The 19,477-nt window shown below is 43.2% G+C and overlaps 1 protein-coding gene across 1 annotated transcript in view; it reads right to left on the bottom strand.

The window, feature by feature from the left end:
- The window catches only part of cacna1bb (calcium channel, voltage-dependent, N type, alpha 1B subunit, b), a gene marked incomplete at its 5' end in the record, with an annotated part of 183,268 nt that overhangs the window by 30,894 nt on the left and 132,897 nt on the right, over window positions 1–19,477 (bottom strand). Inside the window, 7 exon segments of the mRNA XM_079523538.1 lie at window positions 1,078–1,161; window positions 3,211–3,321; window positions 3,788–3,952; window positions 4,728–4,929; window positions 5,679–5,816; window positions 7,121–7,281; window positions 8,973–9,069. Coding sequence (XP_079379664.1) covers window positions 1,078–1,161; window positions 3,211–3,321; window positions 3,788–3,952; window positions 4,728–4,929; window positions 5,679–5,816; window positions 7,121–7,281; window positions 8,973–9,069 — 958 coding nt within the window.

Below are 19,477 nucleotides of genomic sequence, written 5' to 3'. Positions count from 1 at the left end.
TTTTGTTGAGTCTTTTATCCTCCCAATGTAGTCGTTATACCAATTAAAGGTCAATACATGTTCCTTCCGATGTCGTAAATACTGTAAGTGCTGTTTCGGACAGACTTTCTTAACCAATAGGCTCTATGCACAGCAGCCATGTTGGAAAGAAATTGGGCCTCTTCCTTACTTCCTTCATAGATGTTACCAATGACACTCTTTCTTCTTTTTATCCTTCTGAAATGTACACTCTGAAGTGATATTGCCCTTTACCCAAGTGTTGACCTGATGCCATATGTAGTCCTGAAGAAAGCAAGGATGTTACAGAGACACTGGGGATGGAGTCACTTGGAGGGGGGAGGGAGGGAAGAGGGGTGAAAAAAAATCCTTGGGAACTGCACTTGTGTCCTATGTATGCATAGCAATGCTGTTATTGTACTGCTTTTTCCAAATAAAATAAATATTATAAAAAATAAAAAAAATAAAAAAAAGATGTTACCAATGATTCCAATGAAGTGTGTACTGTAGCACAGTGGTCAAAACCTTTTCATTTCAAGGACCCCAACTCGGAGTGTACAAATGGAACCTAATGTCATGGACCCTAAGGGTCCATTTGGTTCCATTTATTTATTAGGGTTGTCCCAATCCGTTCACGTGATCGGAAATCGGGGGCCAATCACATAATTCTTAATTGATCGGAATCGGATCGATAGCAAAAGAACGTGATCGGGACATCCTTAGTATCAATATTATCCATATTAGACTGGATATTGTGCGTGATTTTGGATATTGTACTATTGTGATATGGCATAAGTGATCGGAATCGGATCGGGAGAAAAGAAATGTGATCGGGTCATCCCTAATTTATATACTCCCAGAGTTACACGCCCGTATGGTTTATATTAGAATAAATGTACACGAATGTAAAGGAACGGAAGCTTAAATTACTTATTGTAATGCTCTGGAAATGTATGTATCGCACCGGTTCTGGTTATAATGCAACCGGAAACAAAAGAAAAAAACAGGACGGTTTCAGTGCCGACATTTTCTCTGGCAGTCACTGTGTGGACATGAATCATGATGATGATGGTATCTTACCTTAATCTCTGTCACCAGGATGTCTGTGATGCTCCCCAGCACAGTCACAAAGTCAAACACATTCCATGCTGCTTTCAGGTAGCTCTACAGAAAGGCAAACAGAAAGAGGGAGATTGAGAATGAGATATAGGGTGACCATATTGTCAATGTTCCCAACCCGGGACCCTTAAATCACTTAAACCCGATTAAAAAATAAATAAAATAGCCGATCTACATCACAACGAGTTGCAGATTGTAAGCTATTTCCACTACTTTTTCCAACTTATTTTACTTTTTTTTCCCCTCTCTCACACGCACGCAGGCACACAGGCACGTATACGCACACCAAATAGTGGCATTCCCCTGCATAATAAATGGGAAAAAATGAGGCCTAGATGGCATGGATCTCCAGTGACAGAACAATCTGTTGTCTCCTCAGGACATCATTTTGTTGCGGCCCCCCTGCTGGTGGGATCTGTACTGATACGGCAGCTGAGTGAGTATAACAACAGACAATCTGTCTAGGCCTGGTGCTTAACAGGTGGAGGTAAGTGGCATGTGAAAAAAAAGAAGCAATTTAACAAAATGGGGCCTCGTAAATGGAAAGGAGCCATATAAGAAATGCCTTGCCGCGGGCCAAACAGCCCCATGTTGGCTACAGAAGATAGATTTTCCCATATTCTCTTCTCCGCTCTCCTTTGTCTCCTTTTCTACAGATGCCTTCTATATCATATATAATATTTAAAAAATAGCAGATGTACAATCTCATCGCGTGTCACTTCGTGCCACGATGTGAGCTTGTAGATCTGCTATTTTTGAATAGCCAGCAGTACAAAAAAATTAAATAAATGACAGATGCTTTCCCGGTTTTATTAGGCTAAAGTCATGTTCCTTGAAGGCCTGGCTGACTCATGATTCTAATAGTCGCAGACCCCTCGGCAAATTCGTATTGTTTCGAGCAGTCATTTTACATTTTCTTTTTTTCTTTATTTCAAAGTTACAATCTGTAATTCTTTATGGAATTGCAACTGTAACACCCTCTAGGGCAGGTAGATATTGGCCATCACATCAGGCAGGGTCCACCAAAAGGTTGACAGCAGGGTCTAAATGTCTCAATGTAATACTATAGAGAGACCACCTCCAACCACTGCATTAAGACCTGGAGGCCAATGCTAAATGGTAAATGTAAATGGTAAATGGTGCATTTATATAGCGCCTTTATCCAAGGCGCTTTACATAGATTGTGCATTACATTCACCCATTCATACACCGATTGCGGCGGAAGCCATGCAAGGTACCAACCAGCACATCGGGAGCAATTTGGGGTTCAGTGTCTTGCCCAAGGACACTTCGACATGTAGACAGGAGGAGCCGGGATTCGAACCGCCGACCCATGGATCATTGGACGACCTGCTCTACCTCCTGAGCCACAGTCGCCCCAAATGCTACAAACGTCTTCTAAATCCTAACAGTTTTCTGAAAAACGTATGTTGCTACAGTATATCAGTGTTGTGCTCAAACATTTTCATGTAAAAAATTCCGAAAAGTATATGAATTTGGCCACGGACCCCCATCTCCAAATGCCTTGCTCCAGGGACCCCCAGAGAAGCAAACATTTCAGTTAAAAATGTTCACTTTAAAAAAATATATACATATTCAAAGATTCAAAGATCACATTTTCAAGATCTTTCAACAAGCTCAGAGCTTGTAGATCTGCTATTCTGGAATATCCAAAGTATACAATAAGTATACAATACAGTATACAATATGGTTAAAGTTGTTAAAATAATAAATGACACTGATGCTTTCCCAGTCTTAATGGGTTAACTTGATCAAGGAGTACATTTGAACCAGCTTAATGTTGGAGTCAAAAACCACAGATATCCCCAGATACTGTACCTACGGATGTGTGTGGATAACAGCACATTTAACACAATGGGCAGTATTATGCGTGTCTTAAGTAACAGGTCTTATGACTTAACTTAAGACCTGGAGGCGTGGTCAATGCTGTTTGGCCACTCAGAATAGCCAAATGGCATTGATCACGCCTCCAGGTCTTAAGTTAAGTAATAAGACCTGGTATTTAAGACACGCATAATACTGCCCATTGACTCCAATGTGTTGACTATACCGTACTGTGTGTACAAAGCTCACCAAAGGACCAAAGGCGATGATCTTGAGGATACATTCCAGCGTGAAGAGCGCGGTGAAGATGATGTTCAGGTATTTTAACATGGCTTCGTAGATGACAGGAGCATCGTGGAACTGAGGGACAACAGAGAGACATACACATGAAAAAGTCCTAAAATACACTCGTGCGTCGCGAAGTGAGGGGCGCTCTTATCATCATACATCATCACATTCTGGGCAATCACCTTTGGCGTCCTCACTTTTCTTTTTAAGCGCTCAGCCAATCAACTCATCGCTATGGGGCACCCACCCACCCACACCCACACACACACACACACACACACACACACACACACACACACACACACACACACACACACACACACACACACACACACACACCGATGGCGGAGGAAACCATGCAAGGCACCACCCTGCACACCCTGCTCAAGGACACTAACTCTGGGGGAGCCCGGGATCGAACTGGGAACCTCACGTTCCCATCTGGCTGCGCTACCGGCCACTCTACCCTGGCCCTGAGCCACTGCCGCTACAGAAAGTGGGCAGGTCTTCTGGACTTCAACATAGCAGGAGCACTAACCTTCATCATCAGCACCACAGTATTGAGTGCAATCATGGTCAGGATGGCATACTCGAATGGAGGCGACACCACAAATTTCCACAACTTGTACTGGAAGGACTCCTTGTTCTGGGGCATGTATCGGGTGAGTGGCTTGGCGTTGATGGCAAAGTCGATGCAAGCTCTCTGTTTTGACAAACAAACATGGACAAGAAAGACAGAATGTTATTAAAACGTCACCTTGAATGAAACTGACATATTAATATGTATGCTCTCCAGGGCTTAGTTTCTTTCCACCAGTGGTGGAAAGAAACTAAGTACATTTACTATAATACTAATATTAATAATTACTAATATAATACTATTATAAAATACATTTACTGTATTGTACAAGATCTACAGTACAAACGCGACTCGCAATGAGACGCATTGTGAGCTTGCAGATCTGCTATTTTCAAAAGATTTGTATACATTTGAAACCTTGCAATGAGACATTCTGCATAATGAGTACTTTCTACTTTTGGTACTGTAAGTACATTGTTATTCCATATACCATATATATATTCCATATATATGTATATATATTTACTCAAGTAAATTTTGAATTCTGGATTTTTACTTGAAACCCAGTATTTCTATATTACAGTATTGATACTTTTACTTAAGTAAAACATGATCATCATATATTGTGATTATAGTAGGAGGAAGATTTGTTTTTCTCCAAAAGTGTACAGAAAGTCTTAAAATGTGTGTGTGTGTGTGTGTGTGTGTGTGTGTGTGTGTGTGTGTGTGTGTGTGTGTGTGTGTGTGCTCTACTGGACACTTTAGGTGTTGCAGCTACATAAATACATAAATACATACATACATACATACATACATACATACATACATACATACATACATACATACATACATACATACATACCCCCCCCCACACACACACACACACACTCTATCATACCTCGTTCTTCTCCAGGCTGCACTCCGCCATGGCCTTGTCTCCCTGCTCCTGGAAGGTGATGATGATCAGAGCCACGAAGATGTTGACGAAGAAGAACGGGAACACCACGAAGTAGACCACGTAGAAGATGGAGGTCTCCATGCGGTAGCCCGGGCTGGGACCCTGGTCCTCGTAGGTGGCGTCCACAGAGTGCTTCAGCACCCTGGAGCACACACACACACACGCACACGCACGCACACACACACGTACGCACGCACACACACAGCACATTAGAAGATGGAGATTTTAGTTAAAATAAAAACTTAGACTTTACAAAACCAGGATCATAAAACCAAAATCATAGAGAAGATGTCCTTAGTGTTAGCCTTTGACAGTATCCGCCAGTATTCTTACAACATAGCGAAAGCTTTAGAAACTAACTGAAATTGAAAACGTCAAAACAAAAAAACTAATTTGAAACTATAGTGAGAAAGTCCCTCCCCTGATCTACATTCAGAGGACAATACTATTGGATACTGTCTGCTGAGTTTAATTGCAGCCAGCGGTGCAAGACATCATTACAGAGTATTTAGATGAGATAAACATACATAATGTTGCTGTTGGGTGGAAACCTTGTACGTATGTCTAAAACCTTTAAAAGAAAAAAAGAAAAAAAAGAAAAAAACATTTTAACCCATTCAGGACGGGAACCCCTTTTGGTGTTTTAAGCATTATCTTATACCCTGGAACAACATATTTTCAGATGGGGGTCGGCGGCCAATTACAATATAATTCTGGGGGTCCTTGACATAAAAATGGTTGAGCACCACTGACATAGAAACATAGGTTTTTCACTAAACTGTTTGGCTTTAGAAGACGTTTTTTGGTCTAAATGGGTTAAAATAGTGAAAATAGCCGATCTATAAGCTCACAACGGGTCGCATGGCGTTGTGAGTGCATGTGTAGACTCACATGGGCCAGCCCTCTCCGGTGGACACGGTGAAGAGGGTGAGGAAGGCCCAGAGAACGTTGTCATAATGGAACTCGTACTTCTTCCACTCCCTGGGCTGTGCCGTCACGTCCTCCCTGTCGTAGTCCAGGAACTGACCTCTGAGGCGGGGAGGACACACACAGGACATGGCGGAAAAGGTACTACTTACTGCTCACGTCTTGTATCAGAAGGCTACTGCAATATAGAAATACTCCGTTAAAGTCCGGAATTCAAAATTGTACTTGAGTTAACGTGCAACAGTATAGAGCACCGAAGTCTGACGTCACTTTCAGTAGAGGGCGCCTATACACAGATGCAGCCACCCTGCCTACCCGGAAATGTAGTCTCTGGGTTGTTTGAATCGTTTCTAGCGCTTATTTTGTTACTCTTTGGGTATATTTGTACAGTTCCACCTTCAGTCGATGCTTCATATCCATATGAGTGAAAAGGCCGGGGTGATCGGTTTATTTTTCAAACACAGTTCTTATATGAGGCGATCTAAAATCCCCCTATGGAGATTACGATGCAAATAAAAAGTACACGAACCTGGGGACTGACGCCCTCTACTGACAGTGACGTCAGGACTTCAGTGCTCTATTGGCATCGAAATGTACTTTAAGTACCAAAAGTACTGCTCATTATGCAGAATGTCCCGTCTTTTGAAAATAGCCTAAATGTATATAGGGATCATGACGTGGTTAAAATACAAATCTAAATCTATAAAGCAACTAAAGTTGTCAATTAAATGTAGTGACAAGATGATCCGGGGCCAGGCACAGGAATAGGTCTTCATCAAGATGATCTGGGGCCAGGCACAGGAATAGGTCTTCATCGAGATGATCCGGGGCCAGGCACAGGAATAGGTCTTCATCGAGATGATCCGGGGCCAGGAACAGGAATAGGTCTTCATCGAGATGATCCGGGGCCAGGCACAGGAATAGGTCTTCATCGAGATGATCCGGGGCCAGGCACAGGAATAGGTCTTCATCGAGATGATCCGGGGCCAGGCACAGGAATAGGTCTTCATCAAGATGATCCGGGGCCAGGCACAGGAATAGGTCTTCATCAAGATGATCCGGGGCCAGGCACAGGAATAGGTCTTCATCAAGATGATCCGGGGCCAGGCACAGGAGTGCGTGCTGTGCGTGCGTGCGTGTGTACCTGCAGTCTCTCTCCAGGCCCTTGGACTTGTCGTGTGCGTGCGTGCGTGCGTGCGTGCGTGCGTGCGTGCGTGCGTGCGTGCGTGCGTGCGTGCGTGCGTGCGTGCGTGCGTGCGTGCGTGCGTGCGTGCGTGCGTGCGTGCGTGCGTGCGTGAGTGCGTGCGTGCGTGCGTGCGTGCGTGCGTGCGTGCGTGCGTGCGTGCGTGCGCGCGTGCGTGCGTGCGTGCGTGCGTGCGTGCGTGCGTGCGTGCGTGCGTGCGTACCTGCAGTCTCTCTCCAGGCCCTTGGACTCATCGGTGCAGTAGAAGAACTTGCCCTTGAAGAGTTGCACGGCGATGACGGCGAAGATGAACATGAACAGGAAGTAGACGATGAGGATGTTGAGCACGTTCTTCAGCGAGTTCACCACGCAGTCAAACACCGCCTGGGGAACACGCACGCACGCACACACGGCGAGAATGTTACAAGTAAAAGTCTGGAATTCAAAAATTGACTTGAGGAAATTTACAAATGTATTGGCATCAAAATGTACCAAAAGTAGAAAGTAGTCTTTATGCAGAATGTGTCGTTTAGAGTTTTCAAATGTATAAAAAGCTTTTGAAAATAGCAGATCTACGAGCTTGGGGCTGAAGTGGTTAACGTATGATTTGTACGTATAATCCAAATCTACAATAGTAAATAAATCAGTCAAATAAATGTAGTGGTGTGAAAAATACAATCTTTGGATCCGAAATGTAGTGGAGTAAAAGTAAAAGTATTGGAAAGTGGAAATACTCCAGTAAAGTAAAACTACCTCAAAATGTTACTTAAGTACTGTACAGTACTTATGTACCTAGTTTCTTTACACCACTGGAAAATATACAGGCACGCAGGCGCAGGCGCAGGCGCGCACGCACGCACGCACACACACACACGCACGCACGCACGCACGCACGCACGCACGCACGCACGCACGCACGCACGCACGCACGCACGCACGCACGCACGCACGCACGCACAGAGAATATGTCCACTTTGGTCAAATGCATCTGAGGTATGAATACACCCACTATATACAGGCATGGACGTCAGGGTGGGAAAACCTTGCATGTCCAAAAAACGTGACTTTTCAGGAAATGGAAAAGAAGAAAATAACTAGATTAGTAGTTATTATTTAATCACAAGATCTTGTTAATACTTTCAATCGGTTAAATAGTTGTGAAACGCAAAGACAGATCTTAAGCATGTTCACACAAACCTCTCAAAAATACCTAAAAGTAGCAGATCTACAAGCTCACAATGCATCACGACACATTGTGATCTTATAGATTGCCTATTGTCACTACTTTTGACGCTCTTGGACAACGACAGTCACATAAAAAGTTTTAACATGGACATATAAGGTTTCTACCCGACAACGATTATGCATTCGCATGATTATACATGACTCTCTCTCTCTCTCTGTCTCTTTCTCTCCGTCTCTTTCACTATCCCATTCCATCTATTTTGTCTCCACGTGACAGCACTCTGTTGATCAGGTCTGCGCTGCGATCACTCTGACAGATTAAGTGCTTTGTCTATCTATCAATCTAGCCAATGAATATGCTGCAGGATGAATGATCAGTGGCCAGGCCTTTTTGTTTTGAGTGCCATCCGTCCGTCCTTCCATCCTGTGCCAGCTCGCCACTCTGTCGAGTTGTGTCGTCCGCGCGCCTGCCAACCCTGATCTGTCTCAATCATCTCACTTCTATTACCTCAATGAGATCCTCTGTCTTTTGTCAGGTCCATTACTTTCATCCGATCCACCGGCGTTCCACACACCAGCGGCCGTCCTTTAGTCTCTGGGGCGACGTTTTTGGAGCTCAACAACAACGGGTGTCCCTCCGTAAACATGGGCCGCTGGGACACATTAGCATTTTTCTCATTCGGTACTCACGGCAAAGGGAGAGGGAGGTTGCACGCCGTTACATCAGGATGGATGGCAGGAGGGCATTAGTATGAGAGGCAGGCGACATCAACGTCTGCTCCACCCATGTGACTGGCTTATCATTACTACAATCATCTGAAGAGTTCTTCTAAACACACTTTGATTCGGAGGATTGGGAGTGACCCTCGTTGCCAGCTGGCTTCACTCACCTTGAGCTTGGGCAGACGTTTGATGGTCTTGAGAGGCCGCAGGACTCGGAGAACCCTCAGGGACTTGATGGTGTTGATATCCTTTCCTTTAGTCCCTCTGTGCGGAGGGAAGATACATATTATATAGCTTTAGATACACGATCTACAGTAAGGACATCGTAAGGTTGTTTGTATCGCCGCACTGTTCAAGACAGACATGTGCACATACATTATGTACTGTACACATAGGCACACACAGGTATGCGTGTGCACACGCTCCCCCTGCACGCACGCACGCGCATTAACACCCACCCACACAGAGATGGCCACACTACCGTAAAACCATATGAAAACCCTGTCATCCAACAACAAACAAGGACTAATTAGATGACATCAGGTATAGATACAGGTAGATCTATTCCATTAGTAGAGCACATGCATGTGAGTAGATGTAGTATTCTACAGAAACACGTGACGAGCATAAAGGCCTGTTCAGCATAACCTCAATGGAATAGTTGTCTGGCTACGCGAGACTACTGCTAGAATAACATGGAAGAGGAAGACACATCGCTTGCAGAGGAGCTTCGCAGGAACCACTGCTGTCACTTGTGGCGGTCGTCACACGCACACATTGCTAACAGGTCACAAAGTGGTGGGATGTGATGTGACACCTACCTATAGCTGTTCATAATGTATGGCTGAACCGTCGTCCCACATGAGCAGTGACATTGGCCAAGGACGGCGGCAGAGGCATTGTTAACCGAGTCACATACACGGTACGACCATCAGTGTTAATTCAAAGTTACAACCGGTAAGATGGAATGTCCTCCTACACAGGTTTTAACCTCCCACGCTTTGAGCTTCATGCAATACTAACTGTCAACCATGTAGTGCTACATTTCCTCAGTGAAAGAGTGGGGATCGTGTTAGTTATATTAACATACTCTACCATACAGATCGGTTAAAACATTTGACCAACTAAAGAAAAGTTACGAGTTGCTGCTTTAACTGTTTTGTACAATCTCCGAGTTACAAAGGGATAAATTAACACTGATACTTTTATTGTGACTATTTATGGTTAGGTTTCTTCATGAGTAAGTCTTTGAAAAACTGACGCTCTTTAACAATAACGTTAAAGGTATATTCAGTGATTTGACTTAATTCAAATATCACTTGTTTTTTCTTTTTTTCTGGATAATCCTCCCTACTATAGAGTGTGCTGACCATATAAGGAGTTCCTCCCTGTCCCCAGTGAGCCCCTGGGGTCAAAAAACCCTAGTTTCAGTTTTGGTGGCGGGTGGCAAAGCCTTCATCCAATCAGGATGAGAGGGGCCTTCCTCCAATCATGATCGAGTGGGGGCGGGCCTTGGTGCACATGCTGTTGGCCTGTTGCACTTCCCCCCACTGTAGAGCGTGCATGTGCACATTTTGTTACCGGGGCGGACTGGGTGGTTTTCCAAATCACCCAAATCACTGAATGCTCCTTTAAGAGCTCAAGAGTTAATGTGTGACTGTCTGAGTACAACATAGACACACAGTGACACAGTGACACAATTCCATTTCTATAGAAACACTATACAATACAGTATGCAATCATTCCAGCTCAGTGGTTAGTGTCCGCCCTGAGATTGGGAGGTCAGCGTTCAATCCTATAACAATGGGACCCAATGCCTCGCTGCTTGGCACTCAGCATCGACTGTAGGATTGGAGGTTAAGTCCCTGTGACATGTACTAGCGTCATCTTCAGGGGATGTACTTGTGAATCAAGCTGCCTCACGCTACAGAAACAGGACATAGACGTGTAATCATGCACATATGCATGTACACACACAGTGATGGTAGTCACAGTATTACAGCATCTGTATGGTTCACTCACTCTCTCTCTCTCTTGACTTGTGTGTATATATCAACATGAGAACAACAGAAGCTTTTTACGCCAGCCTGGAGTGGTGCTGGATAGTGGTGGTGGTGGTGTGTGACTGTGGCTCAGGACACTAGTGTTGTTGTGTGACTGATACAATAAAAGGGGGTACACTTTGAATATGTCCATTTAAAGGACCATAATACCGGCATGTCTGGCATGTTTAGGCCACCTACGTACTTACCACATCCAGAGAACATGTAGGTTATATTACCACACATTATAATTATTGCTATACACTCCTTCAGGGCTATCACAAGACGTCTCTGTCGGGTGGAAACCTCATGTGTCCAAAACCGTTTCAAATAAAACAAATTGCAAAAACAGCAGATCGGCAAACTCAAAACGTGGCGTTTCGTGCTGCATTTCGAGCTTGTACATCTGCTATTTTTGATACGTTGGTGTGACGCTGGAGCATGATCAAGTATAGGGCGTTCATTTACAAAGTCAAAATTTGGAAGTAAGAGGTTTCTGCCCCCGACAGCAACAAAGAGAGAAGCAGCTGGTTCCACAAACATATATACTGCTTTTTTCTTTCTGAAGGAGGAAGTCTGGCTCTAACAAACTAGCATGCACCTCTCATGCTCTGATGACTTGGTTAGCCTGGCATGCAATCCACTGCAGTCAACTCCAGTCCTTGACCATTTGAGAAAGTCAAACACATCTGGATGGAGAGAGCTGTCTCCCAATAGCTTTCAGAAGAGCCCCACGCTCGGAGAACGTGTGCGGAGTGCATGTTTGTGCAGCTTGTGTCTAGGGCTGCAACTATCGATTTTTGATTAAACGAGAAGCAGTTTATTTTATTTTATATTTATATATTTTTATGAACGGACAAAATTCAAGTATTTTTTATAAAGCCTGAAATATTTTTTATAATCAACAAATCAATTAGTCTGTAAGCCCTATTTAATAGTTTGTGTAGCACAAAAATTACAAAAATAGCCCATCTCGAAGCTCAAAACACATCACACCGTGACGCTCTTTGAGCCAATAGATTCTTTGCTCACAGATTTCTCCCAAAATGAATATTTTAAATTGATTATCGTTTAAAAAAATTATAATCTATTAAATTGATTAGTTCCATTAACTATGACACCGGTGCCTGTGTGTGTGTGTGTGTGTGTGTGTGCGTGCGTGCGTGCGTGCGTGCGTGCGTGCGTGCGTGCGTGCGTGCGTGCGTGCGTGAACAGGCATCAAAGCGGGGCAGATCAGCCACAGTTCTGTCATGTGCTCAGCAGCTCATCAGTGCTGCGAGGTTATCCTCGGTCACCATGACTACGGGCTTCTCAGCTGCCCCCTTTCCAGAGCAAGGATCATTTCCTGTTTACAGATGGGGAAACAGACAGCCAATCAGTTGGCTGAGTCACAGGGAAGCGTAGTGGAAAGTAACTAAGTGCATTTACTCAAGTACGGAACTTGAATGTACTTACTTTAAATGTTGAGGTACTTTTACTTTACTTAATCTTTCTAAAAAATTTTATAGCTTACTTTATACTCCCTCTCAAAGGTTGAATATTGCAATTTTTACTCTGCTAAATGTATTTGAAAACTTTTAGTTACTTTGTATGTTTAGGCTGATTATTGCAAAAAGCCCTATTTTGTACTTTGGCTATTCAAAAATAGCTGATCTACAAGCTCACAACGTGTCGCATTGCAACACGTTGTGAGCATTCATTTGCAAAAACACGTTAGAATGATATGGAGATAAGAGGTTTTTTCCTCGACAGCAAGTATTTCTACATTGTGATATTGCTACTTAAGTAAAGCTTACTAGAAGCACCTCTTCTACCACCTGCTGATAAGCTGTACTTGGCACTCTGCCTTCTGTTTCCTCTCACAGCAACAGAGTAGGCATAAGTCTCTCTATTTTTATAATTATGCAGAATGCGTGTCTGGTTATTGATTGACATTATTATTGACATTTTCTGTAAGCATACAATCTTGTCTAAACACTTAAACGTGCCTTGCGATTGTTTTTAACTAACTTTATTTTGTCATCCAAATCCAAAATGTAATAATAAATGAATAAAACATTTACATAAACTACAGTACGATGATCTCTCTTTGTAAAGGAGAGATAGTGAACGAGCCAAAAGGAGTCAAGCTTAAAGAACCATGTCTGAAATGTCGGTTTTTAAGAGTCTTACAATGGAGGTCCTTCTCATATTTTGTGCACTCACTGTAGTCTACTGGCACATGGAGGCAACAGTGGGTTGATTTTTTTTAGAACAGTCTTCTGAAAGCTATGAGCTGGAGTCTCCAGTGTTTTCTCATTCGGAGGGAAGGCTAATTTATACCACATCCAAAGACAAAAACTATGTATTTTCAACTGACGCAAACAAACAAACAAGCATGTTCAGTTCAGAATACATTATTAATGTCGTACAATGCGGCCAGTTCGTCGATGTATAAATGCAGCCTTCAAGGATAGGTTCACTGATACGAGATCAAGGGGAGGTCAATGCTTCATTCATGCTCCGTCGCACGACAGCATCGCACGCGGACAATTCCAGATCGACAAGCTCACGACGACGCCGCATCAGCGACGCGGTGTGAGCTCGTCGATCGGCTATTTCCGGTGGCCGACATGTCGCACGACGCAGGATAAATCGGGCTTGAGGTAAGTAGGGGTTCTATCCTGAGCTGTTCACGATAGACAATGCAGGAAGTCGAAAACGATGGCTGATAAAAGAAACTAGTAGTTTATGTATTGAGAGTGCAAAGGTCAAGGGGTCAAGGTGGTTCGATGACAAGTGGTACAGTAGATAGCGACAGTTCCCACCTGACGACGCTTTGTTGTGATCTGATGAGGAAGAGCAGTAATACACACACACACACACACACGCGTACACACACACGCACACACACAAGCCACCTTTAGACCTGGTATTAAAATACGTCTCCAATACAGTTTGTGGCCACATTATCATTTATCTGGATTATAACACTCATTTTAAGCGGTAGTTCTCAAAGTTTCTCAAGTCGAGGACCCCCAAATTGATGTATAAATGTATTTGGCCGTGGACTCCCATTCGCTGACTATTCACAGATCTGCAAGCTCACAAAGCGTTGCAACATGACGTGTTGTGAGCTTGTAGATCTGCTATTCATTTCAACCTGACTATCATTCATATTAGTACACTGCAGTTCAATTATAGATTCCAATCACCCAGTTAATACCTGGTGTAAAGGTGGCCATATTGTATACATCCATACAACAAAAGCATAGGAGAAATCATGACTGCTTTAAAGACAATAAAACTAGCATAACAAGAAAGACAGAGCAAAAAATATATACATTTTAAGCAGATAACAGTAACCATCACACAGGCACGAAGATATGCCACTGATTAGCCTTACAAATTGAGAACATGATGAAAGCACATTGTAGTAAGTAAACAATTATCAAAAGTAACACTGGCACTTGAAGTCATTATCGTGTGAAAAAGGATAAATCAACCATGGATGCAAAAAAGAAGAAAGACTGCCATGTCATCACAGTCGGGTGGAAACCTTGTACTGTATGTCCAATGGAGTCAATATTTAGTACAACAAATGAAAATATGGAGGTACGAGGTTTCTGCCCGACTTGAGTGAAAGATGACATGTTGTTGTTCCAGAAGCATGAAGTATCATTTATTCTTTTGTACTGCAGTGACATCGGGGAGGAGGAGGACGCGGTGCTTGTGACAAGACAAAGGAGATCTGAGGCTGTACCGCGGCGCCACGCCTGGCTGTCTGCCGCCACAAGAGTAGTGGAGAGACACAGAGACAGAATGAAGTATTGACGATGACGGCAGGGGTCATCTATCAGATAAACCCCACCATGAGCAATTTGTCTCTGTCGGATTAGAAACCTCACATGTCCAACACTGTGGTTCTCACCATTCAAATCAAAAAGGTATCAAAAGTCGATAACGAGTCTACAAGCTGGAAAACGAGCTTGTGGATCTGCTACTTTAGATTAGTTTGTGTGACACTGAAATAAAAATGACACTAAATAAATGAATACCCTATATCTTCGTATGATCATACTACAGTGTCACACTGAAATAGCGTGAAAAACAGCAGATCTACAAGCACGAAATGCAGCACGAAACATAATAAGCCCTATACAGTGTACAGTATACTTAATCGTAGGGCAAAGTTTAGCGAAAATAGCCAACCTATAAGCTCACAGTGCATCGCATAATGACGCGATGTGAGCTTGTACACCGGCCAATTTGAATAATTAAAAAAAAATGTTTTAAAAGATTTTGAAAGTTCGGTAATTGTGGTAAAAATGTACCTCTCAAGAGTGTCCTGTCAGTGTCAGAGTCATAACATTTTGGGTTTAGGATTATACTGTGGGTTCAAGAAGGAACAGTGTGTTACACACACAGATTGTGGCTCAGAGAGACAGTGAGGTAGATACGGTAAGAGACAGAAAAACAAATGGACTAGGCAAGCAAACAGACAGGAATAGAGAGCAGACATTACCCCATAAGACTCCTGAAAGCAATCCAAGCAAGAAAAGGTTGAAAGGAAAGAGCAAAGGAGAGAAAGAAGAAGACAGAGTCAGCAACAGAAGACAACAACAGGTAAAGTCCCCCCCACACACAGGCCCCTTTTCCACCAAAATAACTCATTTGGTTCTAGAACTGGATCCGTTCTAGATTCTTGGAACCTTGGTGTTCCAGTTCCGAACCAACTTTTACGGTTCCGAACCAATTCCTTTCCAGTGGAAACGCTCTGAAGTCTGAACTGGTTCAATATTGAGGTGGGGAAAAAAATAACTGAACCGGTTCAACCCCGGTGGAAAAGAACTGAACCGGTTCAACCCCGGTGGAAAAGAACTGAACCGGTTCAACCCCGGTGGAAAAAGAACTGAACTGGGTCAACCCCGGTGGAAAAGAACTGAACCGGTTCAACCCCGGTGGAAAAGAACTGAACCGGTTCAACCCCGGTGGAAAAGAACTGAACCGGTTCAACCCCGGTGGAAAAGAACTGAACCGGTTCAACCCCGGTGGAAAAGAACTGAACCGGTTCAACCCCGGTGGAAAAGAACTGAACCGGTTCAACCCCGGTGGAAAAGAACTGAACCGGTTCAACCCCGGTGGAAAAAGAACTGAACCGGTTCAACCCCGGTGGAAAAGAACTGAACCGGGTCAACCCCGGTGGAAAAGAACTGAACCGGGTCAACCCCGGTGGAAAAGAACTGAACCGGGTCAACCCCGGTGGAAAAGAACTGAACCGGTTCAACCCCGGTGGAAAAGGGGCCACAGTGAAATGTAACTCTGACAGCGTAGCTATCCATCTACAGAAGGCATCAACACATAAGAACAAGCGGCAGAAAGACAATAACAGATATTAAGATAAGCTATAAAGCTACAAAGCTGCAGCACACTGGTGACAAAAAGTTCTGAAAGAGGTAGATTTTCAGTAGAGGAAAGCAACTATAGTACAGTATACATTTACTAAGCTACTGTACAATTTTGAATAAATTTGACTTTTTACATTGAGTATTTCCATTTATCAACACTTCTACTCCTCATCTCTTCATCTCAGAGGCAAATATTGTACTTTTTACTTCACTACAATTATTTGACATCTTTAGTTACTAGTTACTTTGTGGATTTAGATTATTATTACAAAACATAACAGTACCAATTAAGCCCTCTTTTATACTTTGTCTGATCATCTTTCAGAATAGAGATGTAGAGTGCCCAGCGTTTTTTGGACAAAAAACAAAAAAAAAAAAAAAAAGAAAGAAAAAATAATACGTTTTTTTCCGTTTTCTTTGCTAAGACGTCCCCAGACTTGGGCACCACATGGGGTTATTATAAAGACGTCCTGGGCGCTGCCAATGTGTTTGTGCTCTTACTCAAGTAAAATCCTTTACTCAAGTAAAATATGGCGACTTTTACTGATAAAAAAAAATCAGAGTTCTTCTTACACCACTGATAGAAATTCAGAGACAAATATTATCTGTGCGGTCCCAGCTGGAGACAGATTAAGAGACAGAGGTTGTTCTAAGAGATGACATTTCTCTGTTGACTCCAGAGAGCTTTGCACATTTCAACATTCTTATTATTAACCTGCTTTGTTGGTCTGAGTGTATCACTCTCACTCACCTTTCTCTCTTGCTGTGCGCGCACGCGCGCACAGCACGCACACGCACACACACACACACGCACACGCACACACACACACACACACACACACACACACACACACACACACACACACACACACACACACACACACACACACCGTATTGTCCTCCACTACAATTTTCAGCTCGACCACATTTCTGGATAGTGACTTATATCCTAGTGAAACGTGGGCTTGCTATAGCAAAGTCATTAAGATTGGACATTTTGATAGTAAAAACTAAAACACACATTTAATTTGGGATCTATTGTTAACCGTGTCCCCATTATGACTGAATATCGTTGCTGTTGGGCAGAAACCATGTATATCCATATTTCAATTTTTCATGTCTTGCCTTTGTCATACAAGAAATTAAAAACAAAAAGAATAATAATCTAAATCTAAACATACAAGGTTTTCAGCCAACAGCGATGATATGCGGGTGAAAAACATCATTTTAATTTTGGCTCGTCTATGTGAAGGTTTTCCCCCGTCCTTCACCAGTTCAAAAAGAGGCAAGTGTTCTTTGAACTGCTAAAGGACACATGTTTATGGTCATACACGGTTTTGTCCGTTTTGTTTTGCAGCAAGCTCTGGTTATTGCAGCTCATTGTATGTTATGGCCAATTCATCTATTCATTCTCGACCATAAAGTCTATTTTTTTTTCTAGCTCTAAATTACAGTACTATACTCCTTGCCTCTAATTCCGAGGCAGTTCCTGTGAAACGGTTCATTGTAGACAATTTGTACCAGGCACCAGTCTTTTGAGCAGGAGCATGCACACGCACCGGCGTGCACGTACGTGCCTGTGACACGTTGATAGCCTGTACTGATACAGTAGTAGCATAGCATGCAGATTAGTTGTCGGTAGGCTACGTAAGGAAAACAATAGCCTGCAGTTGGTGTCGCCAATTGAGTGTGAGATCGGGGAGGAAAGGCCCATTTTCCTCTCTACCCCCCCCCCCCCACACACACACACACACACACACACACACACACACCAATACCCAGCGGTACACTCATTATCCAAATCCCACACGGCCCATTAGCTCACCCTGCAACGCTGGAAGATGATTCTGAGACTAAATGTGTGCTAAAATAACACCAGGGCGTCTCTGTTCAACATGTTTGTGCAGTCTATGAAAGCAATCCTCCAAACAGCTTCCTCAGACAGCTTGCTAGCACCATACAGTCAGTAGCAGATACAGTAGCAGTGGTTCTCAAACATTTTCCTGTCAAGGACGCCCATATTGTCATGTATTTAGGCGGCGGACACCCATCTGAATACCCACATGGTTACCCACATAAGAGAAGATTTGTGTTTTTCAAAATTATTACACTCTTTTTTCCACGATTGTGTCAAGAAAATTTGCAGAACTACGAGCCTGTAGATCGGCTATTTTCGAATAGTATACACTAGGTTATATAGTGATGCGTAATTTTGAGAACCACTGCTATAATAGCAGGACCACGGTAATGGGACAAGCCTATGAAGAACATCACAAGGCTTATGTACATCTTTTTTTTTTATATGACTAAAAGAACAGCAACTAGAAAAAGTGCCCCTCGGGGCACATGTCTCCACCTGTGGCCTCCTGGTGGTGCTATAAAAGGCCAATGTGAAAAGGGTGCCATTTCTTCTCACGCCTTGGATGGCAATTGGATGATTTGAGTCATTTAGTTCAAAAAATGTGTTTTGCATTGGTGCTGGTGGTGCTATAACAGGCCAATGTGAAAAGGGTGCGATATATTCCTCAGCCTAGTAGGAAAGTCTGTGAAAGATTTCACGTAAATTGCATGCTGCGTTCATGATTTGAGGCTTTTTGTTCAAAACGGGCCAATCCTGCAAACCTTGAAAGCCAATGTTAGCCAAATTCAGAATCCTTAGTGCACTGTTTTGATCATAGATCTCCGTCAGACCTGGTTCTGATCATTCTTGTATACTGTAGGTCAGTGGTATTCAATTGGCGGCCCGCGGGCCGCGCCCCCTTGTGGCCCCTGGAAGAATTTAAAAAATAATAAAAAAATTCTGGGAATAATAAGAGGGCTAATGAAAGTTACAGGTATGGTGTGTGTGATATGAAGTGTGAGATTACCATAATGACAGTAATCCTTAAATGACCACTTCAACACTTTTCAACCTATCTTCATATAATAGGTCCTCACATTTGGTTCCATTTGTACACTCTCAGAGTTATAGACCCATAACAGGGTCCATTTGGTTCCAAGCCATCATTTCCCTGGGGACCCCTTGGAACTGCCTCAAGGACCCCTGGGGGTCCCCGGACCCCAATTTGGGAATCACTGCTCTATGTAATCTTTATAGTCTGATAAGCTATTCTCACGTAAATAAATCTTGTTTAAAAAAAGTGTGTGTGTGTGTGTGTGTGTGTGTGTGTGTGTGTGTGTGTGTGTGTGTGTGTGTGTGTGTGTGTGTGTGTGTGTGTGTGTGTGTGTGTGTGTGTGTGTGTG

Source organism: Electrona antarctica (genome assembly GCF_951216825.1).
Source record: "Electrona antarctica genome assembly, chromosome: 16".
In the NCBI taxonomy this organism is placed as follows: Eukaryota; Metazoa; Chordata; class Actinopteri; order Myctophiformes; family Myctophidae; genus Electrona; species Electrona antarctica.
The sequence above is the reverse complement of the archived record's forward strand: the minus strand, read 5'-3'. Positions and strand labels throughout refer to the sequence as shown.